This window comes from Pectinophora gossypiella, unplaced genomic scaffold (genome assembly GCF_024362695.1).
Source record: "Pectinophora gossypiella unplaced genomic scaffold, ilPecGoss1.1 Pgos_59, whole genome shotgun sequence".
Classification (NCBI taxonomy): domain Eukaryota; kingdom Metazoa; phylum Arthropoda; class Insecta; order Lepidoptera; family Gelechiidae; genus Pectinophora; species Pectinophora gossypiella.
This window is the reverse complement of record NW_026063269.1, coordinates 88238-107461: the sequence shown is the minus strand read 5'-3', so window position 1 is coordinate 107461 and position 19224 is coordinate 88238. Positions and strand designations below refer to the sequence as shown.

The 19224-nt window shown below is 50.9% G+C and overlaps 2 protein-coding genes across 3 annotated transcripts in view; both read right to left on the bottom strand.

Annotated features, from left to right (window-relative positions):
• Positions 1-19224, bottom strand: part of LOC126381525 (uncharacterized) — a 113425-nt gene that overhangs the window by 77020 nt on the left and 17181 nt on the right. The window lies entirely within an intron of this gene.
• On the bottom strand, positions 2191-2927 carry LOC126381520 (uncharacterized). Its single transcript, XM_050031004.1, has 2 exons — positions 2442-2927; positions 2191-2259 (listed from the first exon to the last, which is right to left on the bottom strand). The coding sequence occupies exons 1-2, from the start codon at positions 2925-2927 to the stop codon at positions 2191-2193; spliced, it is 555 nt and encodes a 184-aa protein (XP_049886961.1).

Below are 19224 nucleotides of genomic sequence, written 5' to 3'. Positions count from 1 at the left end.
TTTATTCATTTTGGGCCAAAAGTAATATTGTGTAATCATTTTTCTTGATGATTTTATCCCTGGATGCGTTAAATTGTGCATTATGTCAAATACTTGTTTGCGAAGTTTATTTGGCACATAAGGGCGTAAATTATTTGTTGTTTTTTCGCAGTAAAGTTGTCCTTTATTATTAAGTGTTATTATTTCCCAGCTTTGGTTTTTTTTATTTTGTAGTTGGTTGAGTTCGCTGTCGTCGCGTTGCAAATCTGCTATCTCACTCCAATCTATAGGCAACGGGCAATTTATTTGCGCTATCCTTGACAAAGCGCCGGCTACCGGGTTCAGGTTACCGGCGAGGTGTCTTATGTCCGTTGTAAATTGGGCTATGTAATCGAGGTAGCGTACTCTCCTTGGGGAAGCCCTTTTGCATGACGTAGTTTGTTTATTTGTAAATGCATGACATAATGGTTTGTGATCCGTGTACACGATCAATTCTCGACCATCTATATATGGCTGGAAGTGTGTTATTGCCATGTATATAGCTAGTAATTCGCGATCGTATGTGCTATAATCCGATTGCGTTTTACTTAGTGCCTTGGAGAAAAATGATAATGGCTTCCAGTTGTTATTTTCATGCTGTTGAAGGACGGCTCCGACGCATGTTTGTGAGGCGTCGGTCATAAGAGCTAAAGGAGCGTTGTTTGTCGGGGTAGTTAGTGTCACGGCGTTACTTAAACATTCTTTGCATTTTTCAAATGCTTCGTTAGCGTCTTGTGTCCATTCGATTCCGGTTTTGTCGTTTTTGTTTGTGCTGTTTCTTAGGTACTGATTTAGCGAACTTTGATATTTTGCTGCTAGTGGTATGTTCTTGCGGTAGAAGTTCATCATGCCTAAGAATCTTCTTAGCTCTTGAATGGTTTTTGGTTTTGGATATTTTGTTATCGCTGCGACTTTCTCTGGTAGCGGTTTGACTCCTTCCGGTGTTATTAAATATCCTAGGAATTCGATTTGTTCTCGCCCGAATTCGCATTTTGTTTGATTTATTGCTATGCCGTGTTCATTTAGTCGTTTTAGTACTTCGTTCAAGTGACATTTGTGTTCTTCTTTGGTTTTAGATGCAATTAGAATGTCGTCGATGTATGTAAAAATGTAATCTAATCCGGTTAGCACGGAATTTAGAAATCTGACGAAGGTTTGACCGGCGTTTCGCAATCCGAATGGCATTCGGGGAAATTCGAATAAACCAAACGGGGTTATAATTGCGGTTTTCTCTACATCTTGTACCGGTATTTGATGGTAAGCTCGTTGGAGATCGATTCTGGAGTATATCGTCGTTCCTGGTAGTAGGTAGGTAAAATCCAATATCCGTGGTATTGGATATCTATCTGGGATAGTAATTGCATTAAGTCTTCTATAGTCGCCGCATAATCTTAGCTCTCCATTTTTCTTTGTTGTCACGTGTAACGGACTAGCCCACGGGCTTTTTGATGGTCGACAAATGCCTGCCTGCAACATGAGCTCGATCTCTTTTTTCACTCGTTGATATTTGTCTGCTGGCAGTGGGCGACTTTTGGAGTAAACTGGGTGTCCTTCGGTGATTATTTGATGTTTGACGTCGTGTTTAGGCTCTGTGTCGGCGTTTATTGGCTTCGTTAGATTTGGATATTTCAATAAGATGTCTGTAAATGGGCCTGTAAGCTTTATAGTGCGTAGTGTTGATATTTTTGAATTTATAAGTTTTCCTGTAGTTAGAAGTCCGGTTGTTCCGTCGATTAATTTCTTATTACGGACATCAACTAAAATGTTATGATGTTCTAAAAAATCGGCTCCGAGAATTGGTTGCGTAATGTCTGCGATAATAAAGGTCCATTGGTACGGACGTCGCAAGTTCAAATCTAATGTGAGTGTTTTGTCTCCATATGTTTTTATTGATGTTCCGTTGGCGGCGCACAATTGGTAGGTAGTATCTCGTACTCGGTGAATACTCTTTTTTGGAATAACAGATATATTTGCGCCTGTGTCAACCAGAAAACGATACCCACTTTTTCGGTCGGTAACGCATAAGCGGTTTGACGGAAGTATAGCGCTGACGACCGCCTCCGTCAACGCTGAATTTAGTTTCCCGACGCTGTCTTCCAGTTGCACGGTTGTTCGCAATTTCTAGCTCTGCCGCGATAGCGCAGGTGATACCTACAAAGCCATTTCGGGTTGTCAGGAGTTATTCTTGGCGTACGTGATCTGGATCTTGACCTCGATCGACTGCGTGACAAGCTTCGCCGTCTGTTGGTGTTAACTTGCGTCTTAAGGGCGGCTACTTCCAGCGTTAATTTATGGATTTGAGCCAATAACTCAGTCATGACATGCGGTTGCGAATTTGCTATTTCATTTACTTCTCCTCTTTGACCTTCCATGATTTTATCTGCGATGGCGGCCAAGTTTTCTAATTTTTGGTCTTGACTTACTGTCAAAACGGCTCGCACGTGAACAGGTAATCGGGAAGTCCATAAATTGAGTAGCGTCTGGTTCGCTACTTTAGTATTTTGCGCCAGTTCTTGCATACGACGCAGTAGGCTTGATGGTTTCTGGTCACCGAGCTCCATTTCGCTAACTAACTTCTGAAATTGTCTCTCCTCCGACTCTTCATATACGGATAGGAGACGTTCTTTCAAAGCGGTGTATTTATTTGCTGTCGGCGGGGAAATTAAAATATCTGTTACTTGACGTACAGCATCTTTGCCCAATTTCGAGACAACCATGCTGAATTTAGCGTCATCTCCTTGCTTTTGCGGTGCCATAATGGTGTCAAATTGTGCAAACCAAACTCTGGGCATCTCTGTCCAAAATTCTGGGATTTTAGATGATACGCTAATTAACGCTAGCTCGCCGCTGTTAGCGGATCCGCCGCAGCTGGTGTTGTCGTTTCCTCCATTGCAGCCTTGTTGTGTCATTGTTCAGTGACTATGTGCCTCTTGAAAGTAAATTTTGGTGGAATCCGCTTGTGGAAAGCCAAAAAAACTGTGCAGTGCAGTCACCGAAACTTTGAAGTCTATTCTGAGTTTCGATCACGTCGGGGTCACCAATTGTAGGATCTGCGTGTATATTGACTTGAGTGTGTAAAGGAGGAAAAATAGAAACAACTGTTTAGGACTGACGATCGATCAAAACTGATTTATTAAATAATAAATATAATTAACTTATTGCTTGCGCTAACGCAGGTCGTTGACTTGACCTAGTTACATACGCTGAGTACGTGTATACCTACACGGTCATGAACGAGCGAGCACCGTCAGTTGGTTCCTGCCACACTTTGCCGTGCAGAACCCCAATGTGAGATTAGTTTCATATTTTTTAGTTCGTAGTAAATCTCGATAGATGTCGCTGTACAAAATTAGATCGCGCTATTAAGGTTGCCACGGGAAAATGTTAGGGTCGATGTTTTGTTGGTATTATAATTGGCACACTCGTTCGGCTTCGTTCGTGGAAGTGGCGGGCATCTCCCCCCTTCCGAATTCCCTCGACAAAGATCGAGGTTAGGGGCTTAGGGCTCGCTAGGTCCGGCCCGACCCCCCGACCCGCGACAGGTGGTCGCGACTAGGTACCGGTGAGCTCCCGGAACCCCACACTTCGGCACTGGTCTGCCGGGTGTGGTTAGGCCGGGAGGGAAGCCGGTGGGAGCGATCGCCTGGCACGGGTAAGATCGGGTGTCGGTCGGCTTCCGAGAGGTCGGGAGGTCTTTGCCCAGCGGGCTGGGGACGCCTGGTGCGCCAGGTGTCCCCCGGTTGTTCCCCCGGCGGGAAAGGAGTTTTGACTCCGCCGCCGGGTGAATCGTCAATTGGGGTGGTGGGGGGTCATGCCGCCCCCCTCCCTCTCCAAACGGCGCCCTAAGCGCCCCAGGGTCTTCCGCAGGAGCGCGGCGGCTTCCCTACTTGGTCGGAAAGTCTTCTCACGCGCCCTCTTGTGGGCACGGGGGATCTTCCGGGCTCTTGGAGCCCCTGTAGAGGATGCAGTCGCGACTGGTTACGACCAGCCGGTGTTGGGGTGCCTCGCTGGCGCGGCTAGGTGCACCGTCATGGTGCTAGGTGGCCGTTCTGCGGCTTTGGTGCTGCGATGGCCTTTCTGCGGCGTTGAGGTAGGAACCTCACTGTACGAGCTCTCTAGGTAGGGCTCGTCCACGTCTGTCCGGGGGGCGCGCGTGAAGCGGCGCAAAGCCCTGGAGAAACGGATGGCTGGAGTTGTCTGCGCGGTCGAACATCACCCGCGCGAGACGACATATAAAGGCGTCTAGGCCCTCCCATCTGAGGTCTTTCGCTATCGTCCGGTTGCTGACGAAGCGAGGGGCTGCTAGAATCGTTCTCAACGATAAGTTTTCCTGCGCACGGAGCTTTTCTCTCTGTAATTCGGATACAAGAGCGTACCATGCGGGCGCCGCGTAAGTTAGGCGGGACCGCACGTACGTCTTGTATATCCCTAGCTTGGTGCGCAGGGGCAGGCGGGAATCGAGTATAGGGCGGAGGTTGTACCGCGCCTGCTTCGCCTTTTGAAGCACGGTGGACACGTGCTTAGCCATCTTGAGGTTCCTGTCAATGGTAACCCCCAGGTATTTCACCGAGGGCTGCCATGGGATGTCCTGTCCCAGCAGTTTGAGGGTAGTAGGCTGCTGATTTCTCCCCGTAATCAGCGCCTGGGTCTTCGCGACGTTGACCTTCAGTCGCCATCTGTCCAGCCAGTCGGGAAGGGCGTCGAGTGTGGGCTGCATTTTTCTGACGGCGTGCTCGGCTTTAAATGACGACACGAAGAAGGCCGCGTCGTCCGCGAAGAGGCCTAGCTGGGCCTGGCCCTCCACCGGGATGTCGTCCGTGTAGAGGGCGTAGAGTGCTGGGGACAGGCACGATCCCTGAGGGACACCGGCTCTTATGGGCCGCTCTGTTGAGGTGGCGTCTTCCACCGCCACCACAAATTTCCTCCCCTCGAGGAAGGCCGCGATGACTTTTACAAGTCTCCTCGGTGCTGGTGACCTCGACAGCTTGTACAGCAGTCCCTCGTGCCATACTCTGTCGAAGGCTTTTTCCATATCTAAGAGTACTGCGACGGTGAACTCCCTCTTGTTCATGTTACTCGCCATGTAGTGCAGTACTCTTGTAAGCTGCAATGTCGTGGAGTGGCCAGCTCTGAACCCGAACTGTTCATCCCGCGGTGTGATGTGTGGCTGCAGGTGCGTTAGTAGAAGCCTCTCAAAAGTCTTCGACAACGTGCTGAGGAGAGTGATTGGACGGTAACTCTCCGGCTTCTTAGGGTCCTTCCCGGACTTCGGGAGCATAATCACCCGGCCGAGCTTCCATTCCGTGGGAAAGTGTCCCGAGCGCATGATCCCATTGAACAGGCGTGTCACCGCCACTATGACTCGCGGGGGAAGTGTCCGCAGTGCCATGTTTGGGATCATGTCAGCGCCCGGGGCCTTCTTGGGCTTAGCTTTCTGGAGAGCTCTCTTCACCTGGCCGGGTGAGAAGAAGACGGGGTCCTCTTCCGGTCCAATCGGCGTTGCAAAGTACTCTTTTTTTTTTTTTTTTTTAATTAAGATGGGTTTGCTCTTGACTTCGTTCTTCTACAAGAAGAAGAGATCGACGTTGGAACGAGCTTACCCAGAAAATGCCTATTCACCCGTGATTTAAAGGACCCCAGGTTATAAGAGTCAGGGAACACCGACGCCGGCAGCCCATTCCATTCCTTGGCTGTGCGCATTATGAAGGATGAAGCGAAGCGCTTGGTGCGGATTAGTGGTATGTCAACCAAGTAAGGATGGTAACCCGCCGTACGTCTGGATGTCCTCAGATGGAATGGACTTGGTGGAATGAGCCGATGGAGCTCCTGTGCACACTCCCCGAAGTACAATCTGTAAAAAACCGACAGACAGGCGACTTTACGGCGGTGGTCTAGGCTATGCAGTTTGGCTTCCACCAGCTTCCTGTCGCCGATCAACCTCTTAGCACGTCGCTCAACAGAATCCAACGCAGCAAGTTGGTACTTAGCTGAGCCATCCCAAAGGTGAGAACAGTACTCCATGCAAGAACGGACTTGTGCTTTATATAAGGTCAAAAGTTGTCCAGGTGAGAAGTACCGCTTAACCCTATTTAGGATGCCCAGTTTTTTGGCTGCAGTCTGAGCTTTGGATTCAATGGTGGTTCCAAAGTTGAGGCGAGACGTCAGCTCCATTCCAAGAAGCTCAAGACGGTCGGTGATCGGTACAGATGCACCTCGGAAAGTAGGAGTCCTGTTGAACGGACTCTTCTTAGCGGTGAACAGACACGCCTGTGTTTTTGAAGAGTTGAACGTTACCAGATTTTTGTCTCCCCATTGGGACACATGCTTCAGAATCTCATCCGTTCGTTCTACCAAATCCTCTCGAAGAGATCGAACTACTTCCGCGGTAGCTGCAGCACCGGACACATACCTCTCTAAGACAGTACTGTCATCAGCGTACCCAACAATGCCTGACATAAGCAAGTCATTGATGTGCAACAGGAAGAGAGTCGCAGAGAGGACAGACCCCTGAGGAACCCCGGCATCAATAGCGATAAGGTCAGAAGAGCCGCCGTCAATGACTACTCTTATCGATCGCTCACTCAGGAAGTCTGATATCCAGGTGCTGAAGCCAGCGGGAATGCCGTATGCTGGAAGCTTACTTAACAAGCCAGCGTGCCATACCCGGTCGAAGGCCTTTGAGATGTCCAAGGACACAGCGAGGGCCTCGCCGTGTTTCTCGATGGCCTCGCCCCAGTAGTGCGTGACGTACACTAGAAGATCACCGGTTGAACGACCTCTGCGAAAACCGTATTGGTGATCACAAAGCAGATCGTTTGTCTCTAGGTACGTCAGCAGTTTACTGTTTAGAACTCTCTCCATCACTTTGCAAATGATGGAAGTAATGGCGATCGGTCTATAGTTGGCCGGGTCGGCACGGCTACCCTTCTTAGGCACCGGTTGTACGTTAGCAAGCTTCCAGGATTTAGGCACAGTTCTTTGTTCGAGAGAAAGGCGATACAGGCGTGTCAGGACAGGAGACAACTCAGGCGCACAAAGCCTAAGTACCCTAGCAGGAATACCATCTGGTCCACTGGCCTTATTCACATCGAGACTGCAGAGTGCCTTGCGTACCTCTCTCAAGTGAATTGTGACCTCCGGCATGGAAGAGTCACATCGAGGTAACGTAGGGGGAGGGAGGTACTCTTCCAGTTGTTGATGGACTGCAGCCACATGGGGTGTGTTCACAGTCGGGTTCGGGGTGAATTGCTGTTCGAGGCACTCGGCGAAGATCTCCGCCCTATCTTGGGCCTTGTACCTCGGCTGGCCATTCTCGTCATGCAGCGGGCGTACTGCTTCCTTCTTCATGCCAAGATTTTTACATAGACGATGTACTGAGGGCAAGTCGTCATCTATCGAGGCGATATAATTGTCCCACGACAAGGCAGCATGGGTCACCAGCTCCGCCTTCACTCTGGCTGTGAGGCGGTTTAGCTCTGACTTCAGTGTAGGGCAGCCAGAGTGTTGCCACTGCCGTCGCACTCGGCGCTTGTCCTCGAGGAGTGCTTTTAACCGCGGCGGGAGGGAGAGCCTCCTCTCGCCTCTCGGGACGGTGTGTGAGGCGGTTGTTAGAGCGCTATCGATGTCGGCGGTCAGTAGCTTGGCGGCTCTTTCTACGTCGTCGGCCGATGAGACTGGGCCGGTGTGGGATTTCTCCTCCAGCTCCGTGATGAAAGTCTCCCAGTCGATGACGGTGCGGCTTCGGGGTGCTTGTACCCTGGTGGGGAGTTCGTTCAGGGTAAGCAGGACCGGACGGTGGTCGGAGGGGAGGTCTGGAAGGACCTCCTGATATGGCGGCGTGCGTAGACCTCTGCTGACCACTATATCCAGTACATCGCATGTGCCCCAGGTGTTATAATGCGTGGGCTGGGTGGGTCCGGCGACGTCGAAGTCTTCGTCTTGTGCTAGCCTCGCGAGTTTCCTCCCCGCCTCGTTCCGGGCACGCGAGTTCCAGGCCGGATGTTTTGCGTTGAGGTCCCCCGCGAGGATAGTGGGCATCGGTCCGTTTAGGAGGTCTTTGAAGAAGGTGGTGTCGAACAGGTCGTAGGGCGGCCTATAGACCGCGAAGATGCGGAGGTCACTGCCGTTCACTTGCACGTCGATCCCGAGAGCATAGTGATCTTGGTACTGCCCGGAATCGACGGGCTGGTGGACAATGGTCCTCCGCACCAACACGGCCAAGCCTCTGTATGGCTTGCCATCGGGGGCCACCTCGTCCCTTCTGTACGCGATGTACCCGGGCGCCTTGAGGACCGTCGAGCTGCGCAGGTGGGTCTCACTGACTAAGAGAATGTCGACGCTTTGCTCTTTTAAAAAGTTTCTCAGCAGGAGCATTTTCCCCGTCAATGAGTGGGCGTTCCAATGGACTATCCTCAGTGGCTTATGCATTGCGAAGTCCTTGCGTGGCTGCGCTGAGAATAGTCGTCGATGTCCCTGGAGTGGCCAGAAGCGCCTGCCTCAAAAGTGCGAGCAAAGCGTCGATCTCCGGGGCCGGCGTAATGTTGGCTGAGGTTGGGGGGGGCGCCGTCGGTCCGTGAGGGCCGGTTTTCCCTGCTTTCTTCGTCTTTTTTTTCTTTCCCTTCCCTCCGCGCGGCCGCGGCGGTAGGTTGGGAGCGGGCTGACGCGCTGAGGCCGGTCTGGCTGGGGCCATCAAAGAGTCAGTCGCGGTCTCTGTAACTGTTGCTTTTGCAACAGGCGCTTGCGGATTGTAGGTCTTCTTTGTTGGGGCGGTGGGTGCTGCGGTCCGGGTGCGAGCCACCGTGGACGCCCTCTTGTTCCTGGCCTCCCTCAGGAACACGGGGCAGCTCGTGTGGTTGGCCGGGTGCGGCCCCTTACAATTTACGCAAGTGGGCAAGTCTTCCTTAGGGCGTGGGCAGTCACTGGCCGCGTGTCCCTCACCGCAACGGACACAGGCGATGGGGCGGTGGCAGTTGTGTGAAGAGTGGCGGAAGCCCTGGCAGCGGTGGCACTGCGCTGGGCCCCGCTTACCCCTCCAAGCTTCGATTTTTATACCCGGCATACATAGTAGCTCCGTAACATTATAAATGCCGGGGGTGGGCTCTGGAGAGCGCGACAGCTGCGCGAAGTAGATGCACCCGGGGCGCCCCTCCCTGGCGCGGATACTTTTTACGTACTCGCATGAGTACCCTTTCTCCTCTATGGCTTGCCGGATCTCCTCCGTGTCCGTCTCCGCTGGGAGGCCCCTTATCGCGACCTTCAGCTTTTTCTCCTCCGGGAGGGCGTATGAGAACCAGGAGATATTTGATATGGTTTCTAGTTGCGTAAGGTACTTCTGAATACAACGGTATTCGCCCTCGTCCGTGGGGGAGAAGCGCACCCCGTTTCCGAAAGGGCGCGCGTTCGGGGGCCTTCCCAGTGATTGGGCTATGGCCTTAAAGTGCTTTGCCCAGTCCGGGAGGTGTTCCACTACTAGTGGTGGATATCTGGGCTGTTTGGTGGCGGCGGTTTGTGAGGGTTGAGTGTTAGTCGGCGGGGCAGCAGATGTTGGGGGGGTAGGTTGTTGCCGTACCGCAGCGGCAAATGATGGAGCCCTCCCCTGTGTTGGCGGCGGTGGTTGGGGTGCGGCCGTGGTAGGCCTAACTGTTATTTGGGCCGCAGTAAGCGGACGAGCAGCCGTGCGGCCGGTCGTGCTGGGCGGCGGCGACGTCGGTGGGGTGCGGAACTGGTCCGACGACGGTACTTGAGGGTTTGTTGGTTTGGGGGTAGGCATTAAAAGATGCTTACCCTTAATCCTGGGGTCCCTTGGTGGCTGAGATGTTGTCGGTGTCTGTGTGGGGGCCGTCGGCTGCGGGCGCGGCTTCGCTACCGGGGTAGGCAGCGGGCGCGGTGGTTGCTCCTGAGGTGCGGACGGGGGCGTAGCGGCGCGCGGCGGCGGGCGCGGAGTGCTTCCTGCGCTCAGTGAGCGCCGGTGCGCCTCATCGGGCGGCGTCGCGATCGGTCGCGATGAGCGGCAGATGCGGAGGAGCTCCGCGCAGTGCCTCTTGTGGGCGTTGGTGGCGTCTTCATCATCGCCGCTAGGGCGTCTTTTCCTGCGCGCGATCGGCACAGGCGGCAGTGAGTAGGGGAGCTGGGCCTGCAGCTCGAGCGCTGCCAGGTCGCACGGGGCCAGCTCGTCGGTGTCGCCCAAGTCATACTCCATGAGCCGCACGTAGGTCGCCATCCAGCGGAGCATCCCGACGGACAACAGGGAAGTCCTCTGTAATCTAGCCAAGATCACGAGGTCCTTCTCGTACTGTTCGCGGGGTGTCTCCGCCGCATGACGATACGGCGACCCTGGCGGGGCGGTTGAACCCGACGACGAAGTCGGGGGCGGGTGCGGGGGAGCGGAGCGCGGCGTAGGCGGCGGCATTCGCTCACGGGACGATGACCTGCTTGCGGTAGCAGGTGTCGCGGCGGTAGCAGGTGTCGCGGCGGTAGCAGGTGTCGCGGCACGCGCGGGGGTGGGGGGGGTCGGTCCCTCCATGGCAGGTCGGGCGAAATTGCCTTGACGCGACAGCTCTGGCGGGTTGACAGACTGCCTGTCGCCGTGTATCCTTGCCCGGGGCTTGCCGCTGGTGGCAGACCGGGTTCGGACACACGGAGGGGCGAGTCAACCGCGCCGGCCTAGTGTGAAAAGGCAATCCCCGCTAGTGGGTAGACCGAAAAAGATCGGCTACCCACTAGGTCGAACTCGCGGAGAATGGTTGCTCAGCAACCACCCGCGAATTCTCGCGTATAAAATTTTTAACAAAAAAAAACCGACTTCAAACGCAAAACTAAAAAGCAATAAATAAATTTACTTCGCACAAAGTAATTAGTACGTATTTTCAATTAGTTAATTAATTTATAATTCTGAAGTCGGTGCCAAGGAAATGCTACAACGAAGTACCGATTCATATATTTTTCAATACTGATTGTTTTGTAATTTTTTGTTTGACATTGTTTTGTAATTGCTTTGATATAGGTATTAAACAATATTGTGTGTACATAGTAATTTGATATTGTAGTAGGGTTGTTGTAGCATTTACTTGGCACCGACTTCAGAATTATAAATTAATTAACTAATTGAAAATACGTACTAATTACTTTGTGCGAAGTAAATTTATTTATTGCTTTTTAGTTTTGCGTTTGAAGTCGGTTTTTTTTTGTTAAAAATTTTATTTTATTTTACGATTTTAAGTGATGGTTAGACCGAGCAAGGATGCAGACAGACAGATTTTCTGATTTATATTCATATATAATAATATAATATATTATTAGTAGTGATCACAATTATTATTGACTAGCTTTTGCCCGCGACTTCGTCCGCGTGGCGTGTTATATAAGAGAGAGATCTTCGTGTGTGTGGGAGTGCATATCAAATTTCAAGCATCTAACTTATGCAGTTTAGATTTTTTCATACATTTTTTTTCCCAATAACTCCCATTTTTCAAAATACAGCCAAAAATAAACTTTATATTTACTAAGGTATGCATGCATGCTAGATTGAATCAATTGATTGAATTGATTTTTTTTTAATTGATTGTTCATTGAGTTTTAATTTTAATACACACTTCCTCTCTTCCCTTCAACGTTGCTGTGCCCTACAGGGTCCATGTTTTAGTTCCTATGCCTATGTAACACCCCATTGTACTACATGGAATGCAATAAATAATTTAATTGAATTGAATTGAAAACATCTATCTTACGCGGTTTCGATTTTTTCATACAAATGTTTTTTTCCCGCTAACTCCCGTTTCCGTGGGAATTTTGCAATATCCTGTTGCAACTAAGGTTTAAGTTAACTAAAGTACCTGCATGCCAAATTTCAAGCGTCTAACTTAAGCGGTTTAGATTTTTCATACAAAAGGATTTTCCCGCTAATTTCCGTTCCCGTGGGAATTCCGGGAATTCCTTTCTTAGTGCACCTCTACGGTACCTAAGCTATGTCCCTTCCAAATTTCAAATGCCTACATTTAGCCGTTCAGGCTATGCGTTGATATGTCAGTCACTGAGTCAGTCAGTTTCTCCTTTTATTTAGATTTGATTTTTTCATACAAATGTTTTTTCCCGTTAACTACCGTTCCCGTGGGAATTTTGTAATATCCTGTTGCAACTAATCTTTAAGTTTACTAAAGTACCTGCATGCCAAATTTCAAACGTCTAACTTGAGTGGTTTAGATTTTTCATACAAAAGGATTTTCCCGCTAATTCCCGTTCCCGTGGGAATCGGGAATTCCTTTCTTAGTACACCTCTACGGTGTCTAAGGTACCTGCGTGCCAAATTTTAAACATCTTACTTGAATGGTTTAGATTTTTCATACAAAAGGATTTTCCCGTTAATTCCCGTTCCCGTGGGAATTTCGGGAATTCCTTTCTTAGTGCACCTCCACGGTACCTAAGGTACCTGCATGACAAATTTCAAACGTCTAACTTGAATGGTTTAGATTTTTCATACAAAAGGATTTTCCCGCTAATTCCCGTTCTCGTGAGAATTTCGGGAATTCCTTTCTTAGTGCACCTCCACGGTACCTAAGGTATCTGCATGCTAAATTTCAAATGTCTAACTTGAGTGGTTTAGATTTTTCATACAAAAGGTATTTCCCGCTAATTCCCGTTCCCGTGAGAATTTTGGGAATTCCTTTCTTAGTGCACCTCTACGGTACCTATGGTACCTGCATGCCAAATTTCAAACGTCTAACTTGAGTGGTTTAGATTTTTCATACAAAAGGATTTTCCCGCTAATTCCCGTTCCCGTGGGAATTTCGGGAATTCCTTTCTTAGTACACCTCTACGGTATCTAAGGTACCTGCATGACAAATTTCAAACATCTAACTTGAATGGTTTAGATTTTTCATACAAAAATATTTTTCCGCTAATTCCCGTTCCCGTGGGAATTTCGGGAATTCCTTTCTTAGTGCACCTCTACGTTATCTAAGGTACCTGCATGCCAAATTTCAAAAGTCTTACTTGAGTGGTTTAGATTTTTCATACAAAAGGATTTTCCCGCTAATTCCCATTCCCGTAGGAATTTCGGGAATTCCTTTCTTAGTGCACCTCTACGGTATCTAAGGTACCTGCATGCCAAATTTCAAACGTCTAACTTGAGTGGTTTAGATTTTTCATACAAAAGGATTTCCCTTCACTACTCTGCTCCTATTGATTGTAGCGTGATGAAAAGTATACTATGACCTGTCCAGGAGTGTGAAGAATAATTGTACCAAGTTTCATTAAAATCCGTCCAGTAGTTTTTGTTTCTATAAGGAACATACAGACAGACAGACAGACAGACAGACAGACAGACAGACAAAAATTTTACTGATTGCATTTTTGGCATCAGTATCGATCACTTATCACCCCCTGATAGTTATTTTGAAAAAATATTTAATGTACAGAATTGACCTCTCTACAGATTTATTATAAGTATAGATGAACATGTTTACACACACACACTCACACACGCGCTAACGCACACGAGCACACGCGCACGTACACACGCACACACGCACACACACAGACACACGCACACACACACACACATGTGTATGTGTACATACACACATGTGGTTGTCAGTGGAAGCTGCTATCATACACACTCACGCATACATATAGATACAGTAGATTTCGCGTGGTTCGCTCGCTGCTAAAGCAGCTCGCGTGTCCTGTTTATTCGAAACTGTCCCTCTTCGTATGGCGGCTATCTTGTTTTTCCGCCATTTTGTTTTTTTTCACCGGCGACAGAATTTGACCAAGATTTAAATGGGTGTCGTGGAAACAAACAAAATCCAGGTGCAATAGGTTTGCCAGACCGTAGGATGTCTCCCTGATTGGGAGCAGTTTTCAAAGATGACGTTCCGATCACACCCCTATACATCATTTTTACCCCCAAGACATTTTCTGGAAAAACAAAATTTTGTATGGCGGCCATCTTGTTTTTTCGCCATTTTGTATTTTTTTCACCGGCCATTAAATTCGACCAAGATTTAAATAGGTTTCGTGAAAGAAAAATTGGTTCAGGTGTGATAGTTTCGCCAGGCCGTAGGGTGTCACCCTGATGCGGAGCAGTTTTCGAAAATCGGGAAGTATTTCCATACTTAACATGACGATCCGATCACAACCCCGATATATATTTTATATCCCGAGACATTTTCTGAAAAAACAAAATTGTGTATGGCGGCCATCTTGTTTTTCCGCCATTTTGTTTTTTTTTTACGCGCTATGAAATTTGACCAAGATTTAAATAAGTGCTCTGAAAGAAATATTGGTTCACGTGCGATAGTTTTGCCAGGCCGTAGAGTATCTCTCTGATGCGGAGCAGTTTTTGGTGACCAGAAAGTATTTCCGTACTCTACATGACGTTTTGAGTAAGCGCCCCATACATTATTTTTACCCAAACGGGCTTCTTCCAAAATCGACAAAATTTTGTATGGCGGCCATTTTTTTTTCCGCCATTTTGTTTTTTTGCACCGGCGATTGAATTTGATCAAGATTTAAATACGTTTCGTGAAAGAAAAATTGCTCCAGGTTGTATAGTTTTGCCAGGCCATAGGGTATCTCCCTGATGCTGACCAGATTTCGAAGGTCGGGAAGTTTTCCCGAAGCCTAAAGATCGATCCAATCAATATGACTTTACAAACGCACTAGTCGCTCCTACGATTTTTGAAAATTCCCCTCGATTTCTCTGGTCTTCCATCATCAGATCCTGACTTCCTTGACATGGGACCCCCTTGGGTATATCTCCTTTCAAACAAAAAAAGAATTATCAAAATCGGTTCATATACGACGAAGATATGCCCGAACAAACATAAAAAAAAAAAAAAAAAAAAAAAAAAAAAAAAAAAAAAAAAAAAAATATACGGTCGAATTGAGAACCTCCTCCTTTTTTGAAGTCGGTAAAAAACTAATGCTGTCCGAGCGTAAAGGTCGAGAGAAATGGCGTACGGCGCATCCAACTCATACACAGTAGCAAGGCAAGGCAGTCCTTCCCTACTTGGGATTCCGCACCTGCGGGAGACCCTGGCGTCACTGCGCCAACCCGCGCGTGACGCAGTGCGTACCTCCCCCCCTTCCACGCCGGGGGCAGGGGAGACGTACTTTGATGCGCCCCTCGCCCCCGCGGGCGAGGGCCCCCCGTCACCGGGGCCTCGGCGGTCGCCTCCCCTCTCCATGCCGGAGCTAGGGCCGCCGTCGCCGCCGCCGCGCCGGACAGCGCCGCCGCTGCACTTAGCAGCAGCCCCGCTGCCGCAGCGCCCCTCTCGCGCGAGCCGCTCCCCGGCCCGCTCGACGTCCCCGCCGCCGGCCAAGGTGCTCGCCGCCCAGTCTTCGGGAGAGGGCAGGCATGCCCTTCGACTGCCGGTGCGCGGAGCCGTATCTCCCCCCCCGTTCCGAGGAGGGCTGAAACAGGTCGCGCCCACGCCGGCGCCACGCCAGTCGCCGGAGGCGATGGATACGCAGCCGTCGTACGCGGCTGTGACCTCGACACCTCCCGCGACTCCTCCACGGTTAATACCGCAGCGGGACGTACATTCCCCGCTCCAGGCCAAGCCCGCGTCGCAGCCTGCTCCGCCGAAGCGAGAGCGCTACCCCCCCTTTGGTGGTGGAGGTACTCCCGGACTGGGCTCGGCACTTCCGAGCCCTCCGGGAGAAGCTCGGACACCCCCCTAACGCCCGTCCATACGGGCGGGGGGTACGCTTTATACCGCGCACAGGGGAGGAGTACAGGACCATTCAGTCCTACCTGATGGCCCTGGAAAAGGAGACCACGATATCGTGGTTCTCCTACTCCCTTCCGGCGGAGCGCAACCTCAAGGTCAGTGTTGCCGATCTGTGGGGAATTCCCCAAACTGCGGGGAAAGCAAAGCTGATTGGGGAATGTATGGGGAGAGCTTCAATTCGGGGAAAATGCGGGGATTTTAAGTATGAACACAAATACGCGATATTTAACATCAAATTTCTGCTAGTCTTGATTGATTTCCCTGATAGCCTTTTATTCCGTAAGTTGAACTTCTCAGAATTCGACTTGAACGTGAATGATACTGCCGATATTTACTGGAGCAAAGTATTTAAATTAAAAAATAGTGCCGGTAAGTCTACTGCTTGTATTACCGTTCTCTAACGCATCTGTAGAGCGCAAGTTTAGTGTTTTAAAAAATCTAAAGACAGAAAATAGAAACAGACTTAACACCGACACAGTGGTAGCTTTGATGGCTACTCGAGAGGGAATAAAGAGAGAAGGGGGCAGTTTAAAATTTAATCCGAGTTCTAAAATTGTGCACAAAAAAGTTTGGCGCGAAAAAAATGTGTAGTTTTTTTTAAATTTTTGTCATGTTTTAATAAATAAAAAATAAACTTAAAAGAACGGCCGCCGAGAAAATGCATTTCTGACTGGTTGATTCAATAAACAATATAACTTTGGATGCATGTATTTGTATTTGCCGATGGTATTTGCTCTTCAACGGAACGAAAAATATAATTAGAAAATATAGATATTAAAAAGAACTTTACAGTGAATGTGACACTAGTGATATCTGACATACGTCAGAAATGCATTCTCACAGAGACCGAACTTTACCTACATTTTTGGTTGTTTTATTTCTGTGGGGAATATGTGGGGAATTATCATTTATCTTTCCCCAAACGTGGGTAATTTCGACAATGCGTTTGGGGATTTTAGCAAATTACTGTCGGCAACACTGCTCAAGGTTGCCATCCGAGGGCTGCCGGTCGACACCGACCCAGCCCTCATTGAGGCCGAGTTACGCCGACTGGGGTACACCCCTGAGTTCGTGCGCGCCATCCAGGCGCGTTTCGGACGACCCGGGTGTATATACCATGCCCAGCTCGAGCGTAACTCTGCGACCATCCCGGGCATTTATGGAGTCACGGAACTCCTTAACATGCCCGGGGTGAAGATAGAGGCCTGGCGGGGCAAAAAGGGACCGGCGCAGTGCCACCGGTGCCAGCAGTTCCGCCACTCCTCGCACAAGTGCCACCGCAAGATTGCGTGTGTGCGGTGCGGGGAGGAACACGCGGTCAGGGACTGCCCCAGACCAATGGAGCAACCGGCGACCTGCGCCAACTGTGGTGAGCCACATCCCGCCAACCATGTGGCCTGCCCGGCCTTCGTGCGCGAGGCGCGCAACAAGAAGGCCGGAACCACAGCCCGCACCTCCTCGGGGCAAGCGACCAAGAAGGTCTTGGTCGCGCCCACAGGCGAGTCGAACGCCCAGGGGTCGCTCATGGCGGCGGCCAACGGCCCGAAGAGTGGCCCCACGAGAGGAGGCGCGGCAGGGGAGGAAAAGGTCCCTCCTTGCCCCAAATCCCGCCGCGACAGCAGCCTAAGGAGCCGGCGACATCGTCTGCTCCTAAGACAACCCCCTCCATCCGACCCCCCGCCCCAAGCCAGGGGAAGGGGAAGTCGGCCGGAACTTGCGATCCAGCCGCCGCCAAGAAGGCGGCACTACTGGTCGCCATGGGGGTACTCCAAGATGTCCTGAAGGCACTGGAGCAGGATCTCGATCCTGTTACAGTGCTTTTGGACGGGATGAAGAGGTTGTTAGCGGCATAAAATTTATGTCGTTAAGAATCCTTCATTGGAACGCCGAAGACCTGTCTAAAAAGATAGGTCTTCTACGTGTTCTCTTGAGGGAGCAGAACATTGATGTCGCCCTGATCTCAGAGACCAAGCTGAGAGGCGCAGACCGACTGAAGATCCCCAACTTCTTCGTATACCGGAAGGACGAGCTCAGTGACCTCGGTCAGGCCTATAGAGGCCTAGCCGTCCTGGTAAGAAGAAGGTTGGTGCACCAGCCTCTGCCACCTATCGCTGGTCTTCAGTCGATCTACGCCCTGGGAGTGGAGATCGCTCTCGGAGACGTCCCAACACGTGTGTTTGCGGTTTATAAGCCGCCGGCGGCGCGCCTTGTCCTCGCGGACGTTCAGAAAATTCTGGACAGCCCGGGGCCAACGATCGCGGCCGGTGACTGGAACTGCAAGCACGTTGGTTGGAATTCCACGTGGACCTGTCCAAATGGACGACGTCTGTTCGATGACGCCAACGGGGGCGGGTATGTGGTTCTGGGGCCGGAGACCCCGACCCACTACCCGCACAACCCCGCTCATCTCCCAGACGTGATAGACCTCGCGGTGGTCAAGGGGCTCCGGCCCGATCCCACCGTTGAGACGTTAGACTATCACACAGGCTCCGACCATCAACCAGTCCTGATGGTCATTTCTAACCATCCTACCAGGACGAGGCTGCTGCCGCCGCGGCGGAAGTACTCCTGGGATAAATTCGGCCAGTACATGGTAGAGAACACTCCCATGCGACCAGTCTCGACCCCCACGGATGTCGACGAGTTGGCAACCGAGTTCGCCTCTACAGTCCAGCGGGCACTGCAACATGCCACGCTCGAAGCTCCCAAACCGGGAGCCGCTCCTCCCACGCCGAAGCATATTGCGAATATGCTCGCGGAAAAGAGGCGACTCCGCAAGCAGTGGAATACCACGCGTTGCCCCACCATGAAGTCCCGGCTGAACGCGCTGGCCGAGAAGATCTCGGCCGCGCTCGATAGTGTCTCCGCCGACTCTTGGCAACACACTATCGACTCAGCCGGCGAGGATTGGACCGGCATCCATAGACTGTGTCGACAGCTCTCCGGGAAGCCGACACCAGTGCGACCTCTCCTCGCTCAGGACGGGACACCCCGTTTTAGAGCTGAGGATCGAGCGGAAATCTTCGCTGAGTGTCTGGAGAGCCAATTTCGGCCGAACCCAGGCGCCGACCACGACGAAGAAGAAGTCTCCCGAAATCTAGCGGGCTATTTCGGTCAGCCGATAGCCCCTGATGAGGATCCCGTCGTCTTTGCGCCCGGACAGGTGCTCCGGGCGCTAAGACGGACTCCGCTCCGGAAGGCCCCCGGCCCGGATGGCATTACCAACGAAATGCTGCGTCACCTTCCACCGCGTTCAGTCGCAGCGGTGACGCGCATTTTTAATGGCATCACGCGGACGGGGCACTTTCCGGATTGCTGGAAGCTTGGGCGAGTTATCATGCTCCCTAAGCCCGGGAAGAATATCCTGAAGCCTGAGAGCTATCGGCCAATCACCTTGCTACCGAACATTAGCAAGGTGTTTGAGAGACTTCTTCTGCGTCACATGATCCCACACATCATGCCACGCGAGGAACAA